Source organism: Nipponia nippon, unplaced genomic scaffold, assembly GCF_047370975.1.
Source record: "Nipponia nippon isolate SJK-2023a ecotype South Korea unplaced genomic scaffold, ASM4737097v1 scaffold_1, whole genome shotgun sequence".
Classification (NCBI taxonomy): Eukaryota; Metazoa; Chordata; class Aves; order Pelecaniformes; family Threskiornithidae; genus Nipponia; species Nipponia nippon.
This window is the reverse complement of record NW_028262290.1, coordinates 43951512-43975974: the sequence shown is the minus strand read 5'-3', so window position 1 is coordinate 43975974 and position 24463 is coordinate 43951512. Positions and strand designations below refer to the sequence as shown.

Here is a 24463-nt window from a genome sequence, read left to right as displayed (position 1 = left end):
ACTATAGCCATTTACGTAACCTTTAAGATATGATCTGAGCATATATTCATGTTGTTATTTTACATCTCTGTTATTCCATTGTCACTTTTACTGGTCTTCAAAAAAGGTGAACAGGTGCCTGTGTCCAAGGTGATTCTGCAAGTTTTTCCTTTCCATATTTTTTTGTCCTCATTTTCAAGTTCTTTCATGTTTATAATTTTCTTTTTAAAACTAATGCCTCATTCCATGTTGAAAGTTCAGTTTCTGACCCTTACAAATTTTTTATACCATCACTTATTGCCTATGTGGGTTTAGAGTTGGTTTTTTTTTTTATTTATTTTTAGAAAAGCTTCCAAGAATCCCCTCTCTGATTAGAGCCCTCATCATGGGAAGACTTCCCTCTAAAATGCTGCTTGGCTGTCTATCGTGCTGTCTGCTGTCAAATCTCTCTTTGAGTGATGCCTTTAGACAACTCACAATGAAGCCATTATCCACCTCACTGATCATCACAAGGTCATTGTCTCCATATACACTTTCCTCACACTGTTTTACTCTATGATTTTAACCTCTTTGAGATGAGAATAGGGTCTTTGTCCTGTATTTGCATAGCACCCAAAACACAGACTAGGACCCCTTCTACAGTGTCATGATAAAAAAATAAGATGGTCTCAGCAATAAAGAGAGAAAATTGAACTTTGCTTTAAGTCTCCATTCACCCAGATCCAAGTTAAATTGCTGGTGGCCTTGTGAATATGCTGGAGGATCAATATTATTTGCCTACAGTGGTTTTCTTTACAAATGCAGAAGTCTGGAGGTTGTTTGATAAAGGTGATCAGTTAACTGGAGTGAAAGATCGGGATGAGGCACCACCGTAGCTGCTGGCCCTGTCCCTACCCAATATTCTCCATCAGAACAGAAATTAGACAGAACCGTTTGAACATGCAAGGACAAAATGGTTATGGGAAAAGCCATAAGCAGACCTTACTTCTGAAGCCAAAATATTATTTAGATTTAATCATCTGGAAAAAATTAAAGGAAAGCCGGAAGAGAAAACAATCGTGTGAAATTATTTTAACTCAGAAAAAAACAGAGCTTACTTAAAAGTGTATCATTTCCTCTCAGCTTCTATGGCACTTGGTTATTTACTGTGTTTCCAAATAACTACCCTCTAGATTTGATTCCTAAAATGTAGGCCCATTAACAAATTTTAGAACAGAAGGAATACATGGTATGTTTCAGGTTAAATAGTAAAGTGACTATGGTATGCCACTTTGTGGGTTTTATACCACTAATTTTAGTAGCTCTGCATCTAAAAACTATGAAGAAGAATGGTGACACATGAACATACAGAGGGAGAGTACAGAAAAGCTGGGTTTAATTCCAGCCATTCAGAGCATACTGAGCTTCAAAAAGTCTCTAGGGCCAAATAGAAAGAAGGAATCGATACCACAGCTGTCTCAAAGAATAACATGCCTCCAGAAAAAAACCTAAGCCATATGACTTCTGGGAAATTAGACAAACTGGGGGTTTTTAGCCTCTTACTCATTTCACACACTTTTTTTTTCTTTACCAACATTTTAACTTGCCATACTTACCTCTGCTTAGTATCTTCGTAACATCTGTGAATCTTCCCAAAGATGGGGAGTTGACCACTTATCTACTCAGTAAGAAGAGGATGCCTTTATTCTTATAAAGTAAGGTGTAGCTCTTGATTTCACACATTAGATTTGAGCCCCAAAATTACATTAAATAAGCCATTTTTTTTTTCATTGGAATTCACATTTCAAAAGAAGTCATTGTCAGAAAAACTTCTTTTCTTTGCTTCTCCTTTCATTGTGTTCAGTTTCTTGAGGAGAGAAAAGAGGGACTTTTTTAAAAAATTGAGAAGAAAACAAATCAGAGTGGAAATACAAAAGCAGGACTAAAGACAGAAGCTTTTCTCGGAGACTCTGATCTCTATTCTGGGCCTCATCCTTTCTTCCCTGGCTGCAGTACTTCTGTTTTGGTCAATAATCCTCCTATGAAATATGTTGCTTACAGAGAAACAAAGTTATCCATCTCACCATTCAGTCACCAAGATTTCCCATATGCTACTGTATCTGCAGTACAAATACTGCCTCCAACATGGATTGGAATGAGGCTTCAAAACGTTGCTCTTACCAAAGGAACATGATGGCAAAAACTTTGAAAAACAACCACATTAAGCATAAATACAAACAGCACAGGACAACCTTCTAGCCAGGACTACAGAGGGAGTAACTACTTCAACAGCTATGACTAAGGAGCTGGTTAGAAACAGCTGCTGTAATATATTATTGCCCAGACAGAACATGATAGTACCTGCAGAAGTTGTGGGTTGGACTGCCTGGTGCATCATAGGACACTGCACAACTTTGGTGCTGAAACACACTGAACAATGTAGAATGAACAGCTGTTTGCTATTTGACAAGGAATCCCAGGGCAGAGCTTCCCTGCTATTCTGTAGAGGGAGAAGTGCTGGCCATAGAAGTTAAGGGGCTCATGAAGGCCACACTGAGGGAAAGGATAGAGACAGCATCTAATCTGAGGGGATTACTTTAAATGGTCAGTTAATCACAAGAATTGTGATTTGGGCACAGTAATCAATGTGTGTTGTCAATTACTCTGGGCCTGACCATAAAAACCTCACTTCATACTACATTCTTCATAAAGTAATCATATAAACTTGCAATAAAAGAGCTGGGACAAATGGGTAGCAAATGTTATCATCACAATTTGATTTTAAATAAGAAAGATGCAGCAATTGTGCTTTGGATTCTTCCCAAATAGTTAAGCTTGATGTGTCATCAGCCAAATTCATTCATTATACCCCTTCGTTTTATGATATTATACTTTAAAGTATTTTCTCTTCTACTGGCTTATTTTATTACCCTCTCTTCATCTTCACAGAAGGCTTCTGTTGTTTGCAGTGGGTGCATGATGCATTTTTATTTGCACCTCATTCAGCTGAAGAATAAATAAATATCTGAATATAATTTACCACTTGAAAATGAAATGCTGTAAAAAACTAAACCCACAAGTTTGATGGAGTCTCAATGGAAAGTTATTGCAAGTTCACCAGATAAATTAAATTTACATATTAATTAAATAAGTAACCTCTTAATAAATTTAAATAACTCCTCCTGGAAAATAGTTTATCTTTATGTTCTTTATTCCACCAAAACTGCATTGCAGTTTTCCAGTCTTTATATTTACATTATTTGCAACTCTTTCCGTAAGTGCCAGTACAAATGTAACTGATGAAAATCCAGAATAGTCATACAAATGTTTCTGAAAGCAAGGTGCATTTCTGAGCAGGTTTTTTTTTTCTGATGCGCAATAATATATATGTATATATTAACAAAGCTTCATAATATAAAATATCTTCCATGGCAAGTAAAACTTCCCCACTTACAGCTTATTCAGATTTCAGTTACATAGACTTCTGTATTTCAAGTTAGTGCAAATAATGAAAGTAAGAGCCTGAGCAGAATGATGTAAATACAATGGAACAAGAGAAACAGCAAAATTTTACCAACTCCCTGCATATGGTTATAACATTTAATCAGTATATCATTAGTATTCTTTATATACAATGTATTTAAATAATTGGCTTGTCTGAACTATAGGCAACAAATTTACAAATTAAAATAAAATAATGTTTCACACAAATATGGAATGTCCCAACAAATATAGGAAAATAAAATGCATCTAGTAACAAAACGTTGTAAATCAAAAAGGTAAAAGATGTCTTCTCTGTCTTGGAAGATTTCAAGGCACTTTCTTGGAAAATCAGAATTCTCTCCTTAGTAGAAAGTCTGCAAGAAAAAAGGACATGCCATTTTATAACTAGTTTCAAAACACAGAGGCAGACTGCTTAGTATAATTCTGTTTATAAATCACAGTTTCCTGTGGATTGCATAAATCTTAACTCCAGAATGCCAGTGGGTCTTGCCCTCCTGTGAACACTAATGAGTTTTGCCGTGGCAAATCCTCAGCATCAATGCTAAGAGGTTTAACACGTAGTGGTCCATGCTGCTGCATCTTACAAGGAAGTTTCCCATGCATAGAGTCATGTGCATTTCTAGATTCTGGGTTTCATGAAATGCTTTACTTCCATTTGCAAGGATCTGAATTAGGGGGAAAAAAAAAAAAACAACAAACCAAACCAAAACAAAAGAAACCAAAACCAAAACGCTGAAAGCCGTAACAGGCAGTAACAGCAAGGAGGTGTGTGCTGTGACCACCAGCTCCGGAGCCCCGCCGCCACCGCCCCTGCCAGCGTCCCGGCAGCTCCCCGGGGCGCGGCGCCGAACCCCCCGAGGCCCTCTCCAGGGTGCTGAAACGGCCCGCGGCCGCTCCCCTCCAGCTCCCGATACCGCTTGCGCTGCCACCTCCCGTGGGAAGGTTGGCTTTTCCCAGGCAAAACTTCATTTCTAACAGGAAAATATTCCCGTAATAGCACTGCAGTTGTTTTTTATGAGGAAAATGCAGCCTATTTTAGTACATGCAGGAGAAATGCTTAAAAATAGTTGCCAGTCCTTCGAGTGGGAGAGCCTCCTTCTTCAAGGCAACTGAGAATCTCCAAGACTCTCTCGGATGTTAAAGCAAAGGCAATTTCCCTTACAGTAAAGAGGAACTATGACCCTGTCCTCTCTAAGCTAGTGTGAGGGTGGTGAGGAAAACAGATCCTCTGTGCCAAAAGATGGAGTAGAAGCAATCACAGAATCATGCTAGAAATGCAGTGTTATTGAGGGATGAACATATATAACTCCTGTGATGCCCTGTCTATTTGGAAGGGAGAGAGAGCAACTCCTACCACCCTTCGTCCTTCTCAGGAAAATGTTTCCATTCCAAGAAGATATTGGATATGAGTAGACATGAAGACCTGAGCCTGTCTTATCTCTAGTGGAAACTAGCCACTATCTGTTTGGTGGAGGAACATGGTGGGGGAGCACAGAGGCAGCCAGGAAACACTCAGATCATAGCTCTACTTTTTCCTATAATGTTTTCTCCATTTTTAACAAAGTAGAGAGAAAGTCAGCCTAGATACAACTTTAAGTGAACACAATGCACACGAGCTGCTAACATTGCTTACCATTTAGACCGTCCCTTCCCCACATGTCAGCTCCTTGAGTGTATTTTTGGCAGGCAAATTAGAGCACCTGGATTTGCGAATCATAGCAACTTTTGATTCTTTTGTATTTTAAAGATGGTAATAGGATGAGATGCTTCTGTACTGTGGATTTGGAGGCAGATCTTTGACTCATCTTCTTGAAAGAAAAGGAAAAGAAAAGTATTGGAACACCCAGAAATCTTTCTGGAAGCCCTGAGCCATGAACCCAGAGGTGTAAAGGGATACAGATGAGGGAAAAAACACAGCCTAAATAGGTCAAAGTGCAGAAAATGGGAGAGTGCTGGCATGTTTTAGAAAGCTGATATTTGAAAGAGAATACTAACAAACAAAGAGGAATTTAAGCACCTCAAAAAAAAAATTCTTTAAAAAAGGGCATTCAGAAAAGGATTCCTGCACTTAGTCATGAAAAGGAGATCCTGGAAAAGTAATGTGACCCCTAGTCAGTCTCTAGTTGAGTGCCTCTGATATATTCAAAACCATCTGCAAGACTGGGAAGGCAAGAGGCCAAACAGACTGAAAATAGTTAAGAAAAGAAAATAAGAAGAGAAAGCATTTTCTCACAGCCACCAAAATGAATCCCACCTCCACTTGGAAATCAAATCAGCTAACACTGACTCATATCCTACTCTTCCTTTCTTATTCTTGATTAGTATGAATTGAAGTCTTGATGCAGGAAGAAGTGACATACTCCCCCAAACTCCAAGCTTGCAGTATTTGTCAGGAGGAGGTGGTGAAAGGAAACCATCTTTGAAGAAATTTAAATAAATTAAATTCACTGATTTTCTATATTTTATTGGTCAATAAAATATAGAAAAACCGGGGCAGTTTTTCAAATTACTGTTGGAAGTGTTACCATCTTATTGATATTCAAACAACTGGAGAAAACAGCTCACTTGAAGATGTTCCTTTTATCAATGACAATGCTGTTTAATTAACACATTCAAGATGCTATTCATAAACAAGAATGGACTGGTTCCTTCCACAGCCTGTTACTTAAAGCCTTTAGCTTTGTCACATCTTTATGTTCAGTTTATTTCCATCACCACGAAGTGGTATTAACATTAGAGAAATTCTCAGGAGACAATCCGGGAATGAAAAGTAGTCCCAAAGATTAATAAAGTGACAAGGTATCTGTGAAGATTTTATTGGCAGACCTGAGACTAAGACATTCTGCTTCTTCCATGGATAGACAACAAAGCCCTCTTCTGAAAGGCAATGGGTTGACGAAGTCCTCATGCATTTTTTCTTTCACCAACCAGACTCCTTCCTAAAATTTTGGACAGTAAGAGGTCACCCAGTGCACAATTTTGGACTACCGTGCCACAAGTGACTTGTAGGAAATGACAGTGGGGCCTATCAGAGGTATCTGTGCTTCTATGTATTTCCATGAGGAGCTGGTCATTCCTTACAGCAATGCCAGAGCTGTACATTGATGCACTCTGTTAATACAACATTTCTGTACGCCACGCCTGATAACAAGGTACAAGTGTGAAGTAAATCGCTAGACCATTGAACTAATAAGAAAATGAGTGGGAAAAATAATACTTACATAGCAAACATCCTAGGACTGTGTACACAAAGGGCTCATTGCTAATCTTGTTAGCAACCTTGCACATCTTTTATAATCTATAAAACAAAATTACCCACAGCAATAATGAATCTCAGTTGCCAGATACCCTCAAAAAACTGCATAAAATTAAATGCAGAGTTTGTACCAGAATTTCAGACACTCTACACAGTGAAACCATTCTCTGATGGAAATTCATGAAATTATGTGTGCAAGATGCAAAATTAGATTGTACCTTATCCTAGCCAGGACTCTAGAGGAAATGTAAGTGATGGTAGCAATTATTTTTCTACCAGGTAGTTTCCTCCTAGGATGTAGAAGTCCAGGTTCAACTCCCAACTTTACTTGAAGAAATTTAACTCATTAACTGGGAGGCTATTCTAACCAGCAGACTATGAGGTAGTTTGAGTTCAGGCTCTTTTAAACTTTTAATTGTTTCACTTAGTATTAACATGGATGGAAATCCATATTTTCCGTGTCTAAGTACATCTCCTAATCATTAGACTAGAAATACTAGTGCTCCACTTGCTATCTCTCTCTCTGGTGCCCTTGGTTCAAACAACCACTTGGTTCAAGTGGCCCCTGAGCCACTGCCATCCTTTCTGATGGAAAGATCTAACTATTTGGTAACAAGCAATACTTAGGTGCAATTTTCTTCTCTTGCTTAATAGGTATTTTAATAAAACTTAATAGAAATTGTGCCAAACAGCAAGAGACTGATTGCTAACCTGGGTTCAGTTCTTCAGGGAATGTTTGCACAGAATATAACCATGTCAGCAAGAGAGGAAGTAACTCTTCCTCAGACATCCTATAGTGGCTAAGGTGTCCCTGAAAGAAAATATCAAACCCCTCTAAAGAGACAGGAAGACATCCTGGCTATGATCAGCCTTGATAGCTATTCTAAACCCTGAGTGCTGGATAAGGTAGAGACAGTTCTGAGGATTTAGCTCTCCTTTTTAGATGAACAGAACATTTCAGGCTGACTGAAACTCATTGTCTGCTTTGGGTTTCATTGACATAAAGGAGAAAAAAAACCCATTGTTTTGTTTTAATTGCATTTTTTATTTTACATTTTGTTTTCATAGTTGAACATAAAAATCAGTTCTTCACACAGTCCTAACCACAACCTTGTTTTTAAGTTTAGAGAAAAGCTATTGAATTAGAAGAGAAATATTATGATTGTGTTTCTTCATAGATAAAGTGAAGCACTCAGGCAATACAGGGGAGTCCAAATAATATTCATATTATCTGGATCCACGTATCAAGGCATGCAATGTGCAACATGCATGGTATTTTTGTTATGCAGCATGTAATAGATATATGTCTAGCCTACTCATATGTGTACTTACAAAGCTATATGTATATCTTTTGAGGATCAGCCATGGATTGCTACATTCCAACTTCTGATCAGTGTAAGGGTGGATGGAGACGAGGGCCGCTCCAGTCCCTTTCAAAAGTCAGATCCTCTGAGGTGCTGAGCTTTGGTAAGAGAGTATCTCAGCTGCTCACAAAAAGTGCTTACCAACTTTCCAAGTGATGCAGACAAGAAGTGTCATTGTTTTTTCATGTTAAATCCTGAAAAATTTCCAAAGCACCTCGGTCCATAGTTTGTGCTTACACATCACTAACGAGATTCACCTTTTCTAACTAAATGGTATTGCTTATTTTCCACTCACTTTATTTTAATTGTCCCTTGCACTAGACAATGCTGAAGTAACTTCTTTTTAAGGGATTTCCATTTTGTTTGGGTTTTTTTGTTTGTTTGGTTTGTTTGTTTGTTTTATCTGTTTAATAAAATCTTAGGACAGTTTTATTTTTCAGTCTCTGACAAAATTACATTCAGGCTGTGTTAAAGCAAAACTTCTGTGGATCTCTTACTGGAATATTGTTTGATAAGAACTCCACGTATCAATAACAGAAATGACGAATTAAGTGATCTAATGTTCTTTAACAATACACATATAATAGAAAATTATCATCACAAACTGAAATACACTAAAAAAACCAAGATATAACCATACTATTGAGCGTTAAGAGAAGGTAGAGAATAGTTCAGATTTTATCTTATTGTACAAGTTAATAAGTAGAGGTAAAAGGAGCAGGAAGGAGAATATGGCTTCATATCTGCCCTCTGCATAGGGCTTCATATCTGCCCTCTGCCCGACTGGTTTTTCAGAGTGTAGTTTTCATTTCATTTATGCTAGTCTCACTTTGAAGGAACTCCATTACATGCAATTGATTGCAAGTGCATTAATAGAAAATCTTTGTATATTAGAACAACTTGGGTATATTTTGTAGTATAGTGCTAAAGTAAAGAGCAACAGTTACAGAAGGACCAGCACATCAAACACTGAGTAGAAAAAATAGGTTGCTTTTAAACAAGTATCACAGCTAGCATTATAAAGCACTTTAATTACTACTTACAGGCTGGCGTTGAGCAGTCCCTTGTGTTGTGATACAGTCGATGAAAGTGCTTGCTACACTCTGATGAAAATGTGACTGGCCCTGTTTGAAAGTAAGCAGGAGTTAACCACATGCTTTCAATGTCACTGCTTTGCAGCTTCAATGAATGACAGAAACACATAAAATTAAGTTCAGGGGTTTTTGTCTAAAATTACATTTAGTCCTTTACTACACCTTAAACAATTATGATGCAATGCAAGTATAGCAATGCTACTGAAATAACAGAAAGAAATACTCTTGCTATGCTATTATGCTCATGATCTGATTAATGGGAAAATGGCCCTTGGAAATGATGGATTGGCTTAGCCTCGAATTTCCAGTAATTCAAAATTAACAGTAAAATTTCTTATATGGCGAAAAATAGAATAGTGCAACTACAACAGAATTTAGTTTGCTTGTCAGTAGTCCTCAGTAGTCTAATGTAGAAGGAATAATGTAGATGGAATGTGCATATTATTTCTAAAGATAAATAAAAGCATCATTTTAATCAAATATGAGTTTCTAAGTCCTGGAAAGATGAAGTGGTTTCATGTACTAATGCTTCTAATTTGCACATAGATGGTTTATGAAGGTCTTAATATACAATGTGGGTGTTGAGGAAAAAAAAATGACAGCTGAATAACATCTAGGAACCTGATCTCCTGTTAAAGTAGTCCTAGCAAGAAAGGGTGCAGATGCACAGAGGGCAGCATGTGTTTCAATGTTTGGGTGAGGCAAATCCCTGTGTGCCCATGGTGTAGCGTGCTGTGTCTTTGTTCTTCCAGCCTGTGCTCCCTTCTCTGGATATACAGTCATCTGCCCACATAAATATTTGATAAGAATATATAGCTACTGGTCTCCAAAGCATGGCTCAAAGGTAACAAGTTGCCAAAGAGCCCTTCCATAACCACTGATGGCCCTGGGAAGGTATTACTGATGGCATCCAAGTTGAAATGGAGAGCAAAAATGTAATATTTGCATCATGTAACCTGCTTAGCAATACTACCACTGACAGCTGGGGATGAGTTTCCTGTGATTTGGACAGAAAACACTGACATAAATTGACACTAACTGAACAAGACTAAATTTAACTTGCACCCTCTAAATTCAGCACAAATAGGAACCCTGAATAAGAACAGCTTGTTTCAAGCAATGCTACAAAAGAATCCATATGAAGCACGCTGTGTTGACTAACTTTCCTGTCAGAGGAAGGTAGCAAGCATTCCAAGGCAAAAATTACTTATTTCACAACTTGAAAGGTGGTTTACCAGCCTGGTAAAACATACCAAGCCAATTCTCTGTTGATAGTAGAGCCAAACTACCAAAAGCTTGAGAGAAGATTCCTCTCTGTGACAGTGAACACACTTGAACATTAGGTATATTTTACAATAATATGTGGATTTCATGAGATTTGTCAGCCACAAATAAGCTTTTCAACAAACTGACAAAGCAGCCTTTGCAACTTTGAACTGGAAGATTGTTGCCATTTTTTATGAGTGAGTCATTAGGCTCAAGAGAAAATACATAATTTGAAATTATCCAAGGTATATGGAGATAAGATCAGTTTTTGTCACTAAATAAATTTTGTGTCCTTTCAGTTAATATATGGTTTTCTAGTACTCTTCCTTGCCATCAAAAATAATAGGCTGTTAATTTTATTTGTGCCTTACAGAGCACTCTGTGGCAGCTGGCTTTTCAAGCTGAATTGTTAGATAGCTTTATGATTCACAAGATTATTTATGATTTTTGCTATAGTCAAAGACTGTTACATATGGTTCATATTTGGCTTTAAAATGTGTCTACTATTCTTGGCATACTAGAAGTGTATAATAATTTTCTTAACCCTGAAACTGTAAAGATAATGGACTGTAAAGATAATGTTGATTTCCCCTTCTCTTCTCTTTTTCACAACTTCCTTAGTTTAGGATGTTCTAACTCTTGAACTGGTAAGGACTATATCTGAACAGTTTACTTAACTAAGGTTGATAGAAAAAGGATTATGATTTGAACAGAATCAAGAAAAACATAGGCTGTATTTTAAGAAAAAGCCTGCGGATTACAGGACTTAATAGAGCTGTGGAAAAGAAAAAAAAAAAAACAGGCAGAAAAACCCATCACTGCAGATCTTAAGGACATAATTTAAAAAAAAAAAAAAAAAAAAAGATGTAGGCAGAAATTCTGAGCCAGCAAATAAACTTCAAGAATTTTGGAATGAAGTTGCTTTCCTTATTCATTCCAGGTAATGTTTGTCAAATAATTTCAGCAATTTTGATGGCAACTACTCACACAGAAAAGGACTATTAATTTAATGAATGGCTCCAGAAACAGGCCTTCAGGTATTTTTTACTCTTTTTCTTTTCTATGATTTAGTTTACCTTCTGTAAAACACATGGTAGTTTTTCGCTGTTGTTTTTGAGTAACAAAACTTGTTCTGTATTCATTATTTAGCTTCCCCAGATTCTTATGTTGAGCTTTTTATGGTAGCTGAGCATTTTCCAAAGTTAAAAATGAAAAGGAAATGGATTAAGTATTAATCCAAGCCTTTCTTGTCTGTCCTCCCCAGGAGAAGAATTTTCAGTATTCCTGTGCTACACAGGATAGCATAGTTGGAATCTATACATTCTTTTCATTTCTTTCTCATATGGGCTAAAAATAGTAAGGTTCATAATTACTCTTGTTTACTAGAAGTGTGAAGGACCAGCTGGGTGTGGCACATTTCCTGTAGATGCTGTTAGGCTGCAGTTAGCAGTTGGTACAAAGTTCCTTCAAGCTGTGCTTATCCTAAAGGTTTGAGGACATCTCCCCCATGCAAAAGAGACAACGAATTCCTTCCTTTCTTGCCAAGGACTGTCTGAATTTTCCAGCAAAGAGGAAATGCTTTATTATTTCCAATTCTTTTTTTCATGCTCCAACTGCCAACTATTTCTTTAGTTTTTAGTTTCACTAATCCAAATAACGTTGAAAATCACCAACATATTTGCAGTGTCGTAGTCTGAGACCTTCACTTTTCAGAATTACAGAACATTTGGAACTGGAGAGTAAAGAATCAATGCAATAATCTTGCTGTTGGCAACTGTTTTTGCATATATTCAGAGGGTACAGTATCTTTCCCAGTAGTTACAAAACAGGGTCCCAAAGGTAAGTGTATTATACAACTCCACCTGAGTTTTCAAGTAAGTACTTGACTGTAATCATAATAATCTTTCATATTTGAAATAGCAAATTCTTTTTCTGTTTCATTTACACTGATTTAATCCTTCCTTGTTCTATTTGTTTCGCATGTTAAAATAAGCATCCACATGTACACATCATGAGACAGAAAACAAAAAGTATTTCCCTGATATAGTGCAAACTTACATGGCCACATAGGTCTGTTTCTGAAAAGTATGTGCAGTCCAATGAGAAGTTTTAAAATTAGTGAACTTGAAAATAAATATGGTAAGCAACAATAGGATGATAAAAATGAAACAATAAGTTTTAAATGATGTTATAACTTACCATGTTTTGAAAGTTATTTTAGGCTAGATTATTCAAAGAGAGACTCAAACCTCAACGTAATCACAGTTCTTTAAAAGTTTCTAGTCCTAAAATACGCAAATTTAACTTCACAAGTGTTAAACTTGGTGCAGAACCTCAAAAAAAGCTACTTAGAATATGCATATGTAGAAACAAGCAGCTGCCTTACCTGTAAAGTGTTTTATGAACTTGTCTTTTAGACTGGAATCTCTTGGGAAAATTTCTGAGGAGACAAGAAAAAAAATGTATCTATGTAGTATAGGAACTACAATAAAAGCCCTGAAAGCATAATATGCCAAGATGTCTACTGTAAAGAGACCAAATAGCTTCCCAAATTAACTCTGAAATTAATTTTCATAGTTTTGTGCGTGTGTGTAAACAACATTGTGAAATGTTTCAGGTAATTCACAGATGAATATCAAATGGTCATCCTACAACACACACTATCAGATTTTCTGACAATCACTTCTGCACATCTTAGGTCTGAGTTGGGCTATAATTTTAGAAAGACCGTAAATAACATAAATACATTATCATGTATTTGAGTACCTGAACAAATTATGTAAAATACCTAGATAAATACGAACCAAATACCATATTTTGGGTTTTGAAATAACAAGTACCTGAAAAGTCTCCTATAGATTGCCTAAGATGATAGATATGGGCCATGCATATTTTTATTGCACTATTAGTCAAAAAATAGTACTCCTCTCCTGTGAAAACTGCTGTGAATTTTAAAATAGTCCCTTTCCATATACGGTATTTTTTCCAAAAAGTAGCAGAGAAAGTAGAAGTCTTAGAACAGCCAAAGGAATCAGGCAGAAGAGAAATTGGAGCTAACACAAAAACTATACTATTTTTTTTGCAATCGGAAGCTGCCTCTGGCTTACAGCAGAAACTTTTGATGCAAGTAAATATTATCTGAACTAGTACATTCCCCCTCAGTCTCATAAATTTTCCACTGAAAAGCTGTATTAAAAAATTCTTGGGTAACTGCAGTTATTACTGCAGACAGTAACTGTACATAACAGCTGCATGTTATGTTAACTTCAAAAGAAATACCTTTCTTAGCACTAATACAAGGAACTTGATTAATTCTCAGCATTAGGACCTGCAGCTAAACATACTTATTCACCAAAAATATTTCCTTACAACTTATGTCATTTTAAATCTTTGTATTCTCCTACATTTTTTTCAATTCCCAGTCTGAATTAACATTTAGCTCAGAAATGAGCAAGTTTCCTCTCATATTATAGGAAGATGTTGGTAATCTGCCAAAATAAATTCTCACCACTGGCTTTAGGCAGTTTCTCAGAGGTCACATGAGTGTATTTTTAGGCTGGGATTTTAAGCTAAAATGCCCAAGTCTTACTGCAATGCAGCAAGATTAGGGGACCTAATTTACTTAACATTCCTCAAAAATCTCAGTTTTAACTGACATCATAAACTTAATTTGTTTCCTTATTGCAAATGAAATATCACCCCTTCTACATTAAACTTAAAATTTCACTGACATGAAATGCTAAGTAGTTTAAAATTACACAGAATGAAGCATATGTAAAGCCAAAACAGTGAAACAACCTGGGTGAGTTTTGAATGGGATGCCTCAAGTGGACCAGTACTGACAAATAACCAAAGCCTGGTGAAGGCTGGGCTAGGAACAGGCATTCTTGCTCTGACAGAGAACATTTAGACCCAGCTCCTTTCGAAGTCTATAGTATTTGCTACGGGAATAGTAACCACCTTTTGCCCCATAAAGTTCTTTAGGAAAAGTCTGTAATAGAGTATACAGCCAAAACCCCACCCGAAATGCACAGAAGGTAAAACAGGATAAAGGATTTGATGCTCAGGCAAGGAGCTAGGCATTGCCAGTATAAAATTGCAGCTGTAGCCTTGTCAGTAAGCCTGAGAAGGAACGCTGCAGGGCCTAATTCCCACGAGTAACCTACATCAGCCCAAGATTCACACCAGCCCCACTATGCCTGTCCCAATAGGGAAAACTAGGTCAGTTGTGTGTTGGAAAGTGACTGAATGATACTGACTGCATGCCTGCTCCCTCCCCTGCTGCGGCTGCCACCCCTCCGGGCAGCAATCAGCTTTTCAACATGTGCCCACGTTTCAGCTTTCTTCAAGTGTTCATTTTCTTAATAGTACAGTACATTTGCTTGGTAAAACACAATCAGTGAGCCCCTAGCCCTCCACAATGGCAACCTAGGCTCATTTGTATAAAAATCACAGGCAGCACAGGTTACTTGAACACTTCTGTCCGCTGGCAACTCTGCCTGAATAGCCAAGCCCTCCTATCTGTACACAACTGCGAGGCTGAGGACTTGTAGCATTTCAATCAAACTGACGAACATCTTTTTTGAATAGAATATGTATCACTGACTCCCAACCAGATCACACTGCAGCCAGAAGCAGGATTCCAAGTCCACACAGGATGTTTTTATAAGGCAGTGAAAAATCCTCATGACAAAACCTTTATGCTAGCTTTTCCTGGCTTTTAACAAGCTCTTGGTTGCTCCAGTCATATTTCACATGGGAGCTATCACCTGTTAAGATGGAGAGATTAACATCCATTCTCACAATGTATGCTCACATCCTCACAAGGCAAAGTTAAATTCCTTTGACACATTAATTTCACAAAGGAAAAGCAGAAACATGAATATAATAAGATAGATAGATTGGCAAAGCATTACTAAAATCAAAACACTTGAAAGTCACACTGGGCAAAAATACAAAAGACACAGGAAAATGAAAGAATAAAATGCTTTAAGTGTGAAACCCACATGAACAGGAAATATTGAGTGGAGAGAGTTTATTCAATCCATTCTTGCCTCAAGACCGTGATACACAATCTAGTAAAATACAGCCAGTATATATCCCATGGCATAGAGTAACTGTTTTTAATCTGCTGGGAGAACATTCAGACTGTGGCATTCTTGTGCCCAGGCTTACAAAACCTGCACTGCTCACCAGAGAGAGTACCTCTGAGTCATAAGGCACTTGTGCTATTGACTTTGGCTTCATCCTGGGTATAATCTCAGTTTATAATCAAAAATAATCTTAATTCAAGGATTTCTTTCTTACTTACATTAGGACATCTATATGTGTCCTTAGATAATTACCCATCTGGGGCAAAATGCTGTCCATCCTACGCTCCTTCCACAGACAGCAATGGCCATGGACAACTATTAAATGGTGCTAGGACAGATCTGCTACTAGATCTGCTGTCTAAAATACTATGAATATTTATGGCAAAAATCTAGGGACAAGACAAATTCCGAGGCTTTTCCAGCTCTGCTTCATGGACAGAATGGTTAAGTTTATACCACAAATTTGGTTCTAAACCATCCATACTGTTAATTTTCTCAAGTTGTGACACTTCACAGAAGGTCTCAAGGCTTCAGGTAAAAGATGATTGGATCTACCTGAGTTTTATCCCATGCTGGGATAAATGGGATGATGGGGAGAGCTAGCAAGGTCTGAGCTAAAAAGCAGTGAGCAACAGCTGCTCCAGCTCCCCACTCTTTCATTTTGTTGTAAACTTTCCAAAGTTGATTTAAGTCACTGCTGTTAAGCTAATTCCCCAGAAATTATTCGGTGCACTTCTCAGTTGTTATTCAGCACCTGGTAGCTGACACGAATGTTTAATTTTTCAGTAATTTGGACACAATTACAGAGAGGTAGAAGACTAAATAAGGCACAGTCCTGGGCTCAGGCATATGCTTAACCTGCAATATAAGACATCATTTCTTCACCTTGGATCAGGCTTTTCACCTTTCTGTGCCTTCGGTCTCTCTGTGTTTTGTCTGTTCAGACTGCAAAGCTGTGACAGCAGGTGTGTTTGCACTGTCTCCAGCAGCATGTCACCATAATTGTGCCTGGAAAATTCATGTCCTGCTGTAGTATAAATAACAAGAAGAGCTGTGCTCGCAGCACTGAAATAAACCAAATCCATACAACAGTTTGTTGGCTTGGAGCATGAAAACTCCATATCCTCAGGTGGTAGCACCTTGGCAGAAAAAATCAAGATCTCAGTTTGTTTATGCTCCCAACAGGCAGCCTTTGCTTATTTTTAGCTTATTCAGAGAAGCAGTGTAAATCAGACAGCAAAGAATTACTCCAGATCTTGGCCTAGTCCGGGTCTACACTAGGGCGATCTACAACGTCTCACTGCAGGCTATACTGTAGGCAAGCACAGAAAATGTGAAGTAGCAGAGCTCAGACTCTGCTTCCTTGGCCAAGTGCCTTAATCTTTCTATGTAAGAAAAAAAAGGTCTTTGTGAAGAATCATAATCTTCTCTTTTGGAAGAATATTCCTGCATCTAAAAAAAACAAAACAGTAAAATCCAAAGCAATTTTTCGTCAATTACTAAAAAAAATAAGAAAAAAAATCAACTCTTAAACCATTCATGGAAAACTTCTCCATGGCAGGTAAATGTTTCAGGAAAACGTAAGCATATCCTACAGAATATAAAACCAGAAATTATGTTAGTTATCACTACACCTTTGTCTGCCACCTAAATGATATTTGTCAGATTCAGCAGGTGCTAAAGTGCTCTCCACAACACACTTCAACTACAGTATTTAAAGCCTGGCATCTTTAGCCAGGTTTAATAATTATCCATTTTCCAGAATATCCATTGTTAATTCAGAATATCCACTGTTATTTTGTACAACATTCCTTGAAATGATATGTCACATGATGGAATAACAGGCTTTTCTCATTTTTATGTTCTGCACTTCAAGAAGTTACTTAACAGAGTTAGGTAGTTCAAATGATTATAACCTCACAGAAATTATTTTACAATATGATACATAGTCCAAGACATAGTCAATAGCAATGGTAATGCATCTTATTATATCATATAATGGTTATATGACCTGATCTGTTTTTTATTCATTGTAGTAAAGCCATTTTGAGTTAATGTAATTGTCTGTTCTTTAGAAAGGGCAATGCTTTAGAATTACCCTTCTTTCTTTGCTTTCTATTCTTTCTTTCCTAGTCATATTTTCTTTTACTTTATAATCCTTTTCAAGCCAAATTTATTTTAATACAAAGCAATACATTTCAGAAGACCTTGCATTACCAACTTTATAATCAATTTTTCCTAGTCTAATATAGATTAATCTAGATTTTGCACAACTGTCATAGATACAATCTTATGAAAACCTTAATTCCCACTATTTCATTTAAAGTTATTTTATAACTATGGCATTTAGAAAACCAATGTTTTATTGTGTACTTTCTTCTTTCTGTCTGTAAAATGGCAGAAGAAAACTGTCAGCAATGAGATGCGGCTGAGTCTTCTATTATAAATCCAGATGCAGGCTTCCAAAAATGTTGTTTTGACAGGAAAATAGCATGTGATTATTTTATCTTTTTTCAAAGATCATTTCATGTTATGAACCTGCTTACAACACAGTATGTGTTAATAAAGTTTTAATTAAAAGTGACATTTAGGAGGACAAGACTCTCCAAAGCTTCAACTTAAACAAAGGCTGTATTTTTTCATAGTACAGGAATAAATCTTGCAGTGGTTGAAATATCATGCTTCTGCAAATATTGGAACACTGTCAGCAAAACTGTCTTGAGTACTTGTTAAAATAGACAAGTCCCATTTATTCTTTACTAGAAACCCCCCACAGTGCCTAAAGATGGCAACCCTTGTCTACTATGACAATACTACAAGGTGAAACACCAATAGTAGTAGGTTTGCATACATTCAGCAATGTCAAGAGGGATTTAGTTTACAGAAAAATAAAATGTATGGTGATAAAAGTGATAGTAAAATCTTTCAAATGTAAATCCATAAAGAAATTGATAAGGTGTCAGAAGAACTTAAGCAACAGAGATGAAAATAGACAGGAAGAAGAGAAAAATACCCAAGTAAAGCCATATACTAGAAACATGAGTGAATGGAATGACATTGCAATGCCAGGATGAAAGTATCTTCAGCATAATTGTCTTAAAAATACATGAAATCTTTACAAAAGCAGTGCTTTAAAAAAACCACACAAAAGATATTCAGAACCTTAATGACTCAAATCATCCTTCCTCTGTATGCCTTAATTTACATATGTAGTGATTTCTACAAATGTTAGGAAGAGATGTACAGCCCCAGTTAAAAAAAAGGCAAACAAGTTTTCCTCAAAATCAACAATTAATAGAAAACAGTGCAACAATAAGGCATCCCAGTGGAGAAAAAACTGTTAACACTCATTTTGGTAAGAGTATGGTGTGATGTTGAGTAAAGCATAGGTGTTTGACTACTGTGTCATACACGGGAATCACATGGTAAAATACCCTGTGAATAAGTGGAGCTTGAAGCATGCACCTAGAGACCTGATCCAGATACTCCTGCTAGATGTAGACAGAAATATTTGGGCAGCTGTCACAAGGATTCAATCCCACTCCCTGGCTAGGGCATTTGCCACACCGTGGTTTCATGGTGCTCAAGAGAGCAGATCCTAACACAGCCCTCAGCAGCAGATGACGTTAAGCAGAGTTGAATCAGTTAACATATACTGCTTTCTTCAGTACCCTGACCAATTAAAAGGTGTTAATTTCCTACTTTTATTATTATACTTTGGCTGTGACCAGATTGCACAAAACTCTTACTTCTGGGCCCACGGCTGGACAAAGTTCTTACCTGCAAAACTGAGGATTTCCAGCAACTTTGGCTATGCTGGAAATGCTATTGTTTTAATGCTCGTATTCCATTGCTACCAGAATGGTATTACTTTTCGTTCTGCAAACAATAGCCATATTAATATAGATGGAAATGTTTCTTTGGATCCTCATGCGGTGTCTGATGCAGCAGAGAAAGACAGTTCTTTCTTTGTTGAAAATGTGTGACATTTGTATTTCCTACTCAGGGACCACCAATTGATTCTGGGGTCTGTCCAAGAGTGCTCAAAATCCTTAGGACAAATTTGTGGTTGTCTTACAACTCAGTTCACAGACTGATATATTTAATGCATTTTCTATTGCAGTTTCCCACAGGGAGGCAAGAAAAAACATTGCTTTGTGCAACAGAGAGCAACTCCTTCCATCATTAACAATCATAAATCATTAAACATTTTCTATTATTTGTGTTAGAAATAACTGCCATATGAGAAAATATCTGCTTAAATGATGTAATTTAATTCTCTTAGCCTCCTCATCTGTGGTTTCTACCACATAAACTGTATTTCTGCTTTTGTTTTGTTCTTTCTCTTCCAGTTTTCCATAATTAAAAGCTTTATAATAATTTCTAATTGTCTTAGTAATTTGTTTGCTTAGACACACACACACACACACTGCTTTTCCCCAACAGATCTGCAATTCATTCCTTTAGCCAAGGGAAAATATCTATTTCTGTGCACAGTACTCCAAGACGTCATTGTGTTACTACTTCTATTAAGTAACACAGACAGTTCCCACTTACTGAATACTTTTATTTTGAGACTTTGATGTGTACATACTAAGTTCCACAGGCCATAGATGGAAAATGAGTCAATGGTCCAGACAGATGCATTCCTTCCTTTCTGTATGGAATAGCACTGTTTGAAATTAAAAACTTATGAGATTCTTCCAAGTGCTGAAGATTACGATAAATTAGCAAAATTTTTTGCAATTTCTATCACTGTCTGCTCTAGCAGGTGAAAAATTATCTGTTATCTTAGTATTTTCTGAAAAAAAAAAAAAAAGCCTCAAATAAATGCCTAAATCAACGCTGCTTGGATTCACAGAGATGAGAATGTCTGCTCAAGAGAAAATCCTGAATTAATCTACAACTGCATACCACTGCCATCTACTGAATGTAGAATATGCTGAATGTTCTCATGCATACCTTTCTGCTCTAAGAGCAGAGTTTACTGGTCTCCACATTTACTCTATCTAACGGGAGCCCTTTCAGTTCTCACAATACAAAGTGTACTCTAGAGCCTAAGGGTTACAGATAGAGTGCAATTAAGAATTCATAATGAATGACTTGGTCAATTTATCTTCTGCTCCTCCAAGAGCAGGCATAAACAGTATTCTAATCTCTTTGGATTTATTTGCTGTCCATAAAACCTTTGTTCGGTATTTCAACTTTATTTATAGAGAATATTCGAAATGCATATTGTGATATATGATTGTACCTCATTATGCAAGTCCTAAAATGCTAGTTCTGCTCCCATGTCAAATAAATGTTTCCATGCTTATTTACTTGACCAGGTTTGAAATGATGCTTCTAAGGATACTTAAACTAGTGACTGAACATTTACTCTTCCTGATATTCATTCCATTAATATATTTCTGATGTGAGCATGGCAAATAAGACTCCTTTTAGACGCTGAGTAATTGATATATCCTCAAATTCTCCCAACTTTAGTTATGAATACAATATCTGGTGTTACACATATAAAATTAAAAGTCTTTATTCTGTAGCATTCAACAGGAACTTGAGCAATAAAGTGGGCTGTGACATCAGTCAGTTTAGAAGTACAATGGTATGACCCCAAAGACAAAGCCTGACAGGGTCTGCTTTCATTACAGCTGATAAAGTTTATCATGTCAGTCACCACTGGCAAGAGCACTACATTAAAAAAATCAGTGTAATTCTTAAACGTGCTAAAGATGGGCATAAAAGGAAGCACCAACTTCTAAAATCTCAGTCTGGCATTTAATCACAATTTCTATTTTTTTCCTCTCTTCCCTCTGCCAATCCCTCACAGGTAGTGCCAACCATTCATTCTTATCCCAGAGGCTCTACTCACCTATGTCATATCTCTCTTACTCACCCTTGTAAGCCTTAAATACATATGCTCCCTTAAACCCAGGGAGATTGATATTCCCAGGGCATTCACAAGGGAGTAACTGCAATCTCTTTGGTTCTGCCAAAATTGCAGTATTGCAAATACTGAACATTTTAAAAAATATACAAAGTATTGTACAAAGGGATTCCTAAAACTGGCAATAAAAAGATAAGGACACCTTCTACAAACTGTAGTAAAGTGAGAAAATGAACATATTAAAAAACATATAAAGAGCAAAGGCATACTGCTTTCCTAATTCAGAATGCCTTGGCTTTGTCTGCAGAACTATATGTTTATATGTCCTCGTAACATGTTTGATGGATTGACATCTGTGCACTACAGTTTGGTGTAGATTTGAAGTATTTCAAATTTCTAGTTTTTCCCCCTTGGGAATGGAATATTTTTAAAAATTTTTTTAAGATTTCTAAAAATAGTCTTGAAATAGTTCGAAGTGCTGCCTTTGTATAGTGTCCAGGGTCAAATTCCACTCTCACTGACAGCTGCATAGTCCCCCTCACTCATCAACACCCCATTAATATAATAGCAAGGGAATTATGGAAAGGGTTTTGGACTCAAATATTTTCAGCTGTATTATTATTACAGAGACCTTCAGGTGGGTACCAAGAAAACAGATGACTAACTTTAGACACTTGATTTCAGTTGGATGCATAGCCTTTATTTGAGCAATGGGGCAGTAAGCTTTAGCAACACTCTGTTATGAATAGTATAGAAGATTCTGTACATATTACAATATAATATAAATAGTAACTCAAAAAAGCAAGGCTAGGTTGACTTGGAACTTTCTTCAAGAAGAAAGGGATATTTATTTATATCTGCCAAGTGATAAATGGGAAAGACAACTCTTACATTAGCTAGGCACATTCCAGTTCTTCGAAAACATTATGAACACGATTCTAGGACGCGTTGCCTGAAATAGCAGATGGCTGGATTTCATAAATCCAATAGGTTCTAGCCATATGATTGTAAGTGTGAAATACTAGCTTTAATTCAACAAATAACTATCTCATTTATGTTCTATGTGCTATTAGCCCCATTAGGTCATGGCCTATGAGCACCTAAGAGGGAGGAATTTCTCCTGGAATCCCTACTACTCCCACTCCCACAGAGTCCTTTTGATTAAATGCTAAGTCTTACATAAAGACTATGCAAGTTTGTAACTATATGATGATAAGCCAGGTAAAACACACTCTTTTACCCTGAGAAGAAATCTATTTTTTTGCTATAGTGTTTTATTGCTAACTCCCTCATTCTTTGTTTCCTGCAAATCATTAAATAAAGTTAGTTTCTGAATTAAATAAATTTATTTATTACTACAATACAAAGGAGTACACGGGATTAGAAATTAAATATCTCGAACTCCTTGCCACATTTCTAGCACAGAATAAATCCGTAAGTACCATCCTAATGATTCAGCTGGTTTTCATGACAGGAATGGCCATTATCTAGCTCCTTTTTGGATGTTTCAGATTGCAAAACACTGCTGTTTCCATGAAAAGTAATTAAACTTCGGTGTACATCATTAGACAGAATACTTTAAAAACAGCTCACTTTTTTCAAGTTTCTCTTTCCAAAATGCCAGGAGCACAACTGTGATGCTGCCTCAGAAGGCGTTATGTGCTTATTTGTATGAGAAACTGCACCTCATACACCATTCTACAAAGGAAACTAAAAATTCTTTATTTTCTTCACTGCTGCAGTTTCCTCTCCATTCATCTGTGGTAGAAAGTTAATGAAAGTGAAGTTTGTCCTCTTTTTTAAGAAAGCAAGAACTTTAGTCCCATAATCCTTGTACCTCCCTACAGGATCTCACAGGACATAATGAAAGCAGAGTGCCCAGGTCAAAGCTCCTGTGTTATTACAGCTAGTATCATGGCACTCTTGCCAACACAGTCCCTCCCAATCAGAGTCTGTGGGAGAACTGCCTTCCTTCATGCATGAAGGGAAGTGAAGTGACACAAAGTCCTCTAAGACAAACTTTTGTCTCTAGTTTTTTTGTGTTTCAGGTGAAATCAGTTCTTCAACTGAAACTTTCAGAAAATCAAAACGTAAGAGAAAAAAAGCAAATACATACAAACTTTACTTGAGTTTGCTCTTTTTCATTTTACTATGCTGCTACTTGGAAAGGATACAGAAATTCTTTCCATTGTAACCCAACTTTCGAACTTGAACTTACAGGACCATCTTTGTTACACCACAACTGCTTATGTTGTCTCAGTTTCCGACTCCCTGTGATACACATCACCATACCATGGAAAAGTGAAAGCACCTGTGACAGTAAAAGGGAGGAGGCTGGAAAACACATGCAGAAGTAAGAGAACAAAAGCAGGACAAACAGGCATAGAAGCATTTGGTGTTCATCTTGTGTCATTTGCAGCACCTACACAGGACACGAGGCACAGGAGAAAGACACCTACTTATCATTCCTACCTTCACCCGTACCTAGGTCAATTCTTCAGAAGCTATGGAGGAAAACTATTTTTAACTAAGTCCCTCCAAGAGTCTTAGCAGCAGAAAAGGTTGACTTGTAGTTGTGGGAGGGTGATAAAGACCTGTTCACATCCACAGAAAAGACCCAGCCAGCCACTGCCCCCACTCTTCCCTGCCCACACCCCACTCTTGCCCAGCCACTGCACTTTGCCTTCTCCCCTCCCTGTGCTCCCCTCAGCCTCCTCGCCTTGGCTGGTCTCTGCCAAGCTGCAAGTGGGAACAGGGAGTGACAGGAATAGTTAGCAGCAATCGTTGCTATGAAGACAACTAATGGCATGAACAGTAATTCCAGTGAGGCCTTCCCACCTCAGCAGAGCAATGACTATTTACAGCCTGAAAGGAGTTGCCAGCCTCCAGTTCAACACTCTCTTAAGGGCAAGGAATTATCCCTAGAGTTGGCTCCTCCAAGCCTAGGCACTGAACTGTGGGAAGGACATAACCTGAGGCTGGAGGGAACTAACTCACCTGAGCTACAGAAGAAGCATTTAATCACGTCTGAAGTGTCAGGA

The 24463-nt window shown here is 37.2% G+C and overlaps 1 protein-coding gene across 1 annotated transcript in view; it reads right to left on the bottom strand.

The window, feature by feature from the left end:
* Positions 1-3203: 3203 nt before the first annotated feature.
* Positions 3204-24463, bottom strand: part of ALKAL1 (ALK and LTK ligand 1) — a 37899-nt gene continuing 16639 nt past the window's right edge. Inside the window, exons 3-6 of the mRNA XM_087735766.1 lie at positions 12829-12882; positions 9126-9206; positions 6684-6760; positions 3204-3815 (exon numbers count right to left, since the gene is read on the bottom strand). Of these exons, the coding sequence (XP_087591892.1) occupies positions 6696-6760; positions 9126-9206; positions 12829-12882 (200 nt within the window). The 3' untranslated portion in view covers positions 3204-3815; positions 6684-6695. The remainder of the gene's footprint in view (positions 3816-6683; positions 6761-9125; positions 9207-12828; positions 12883-24463) is intronic.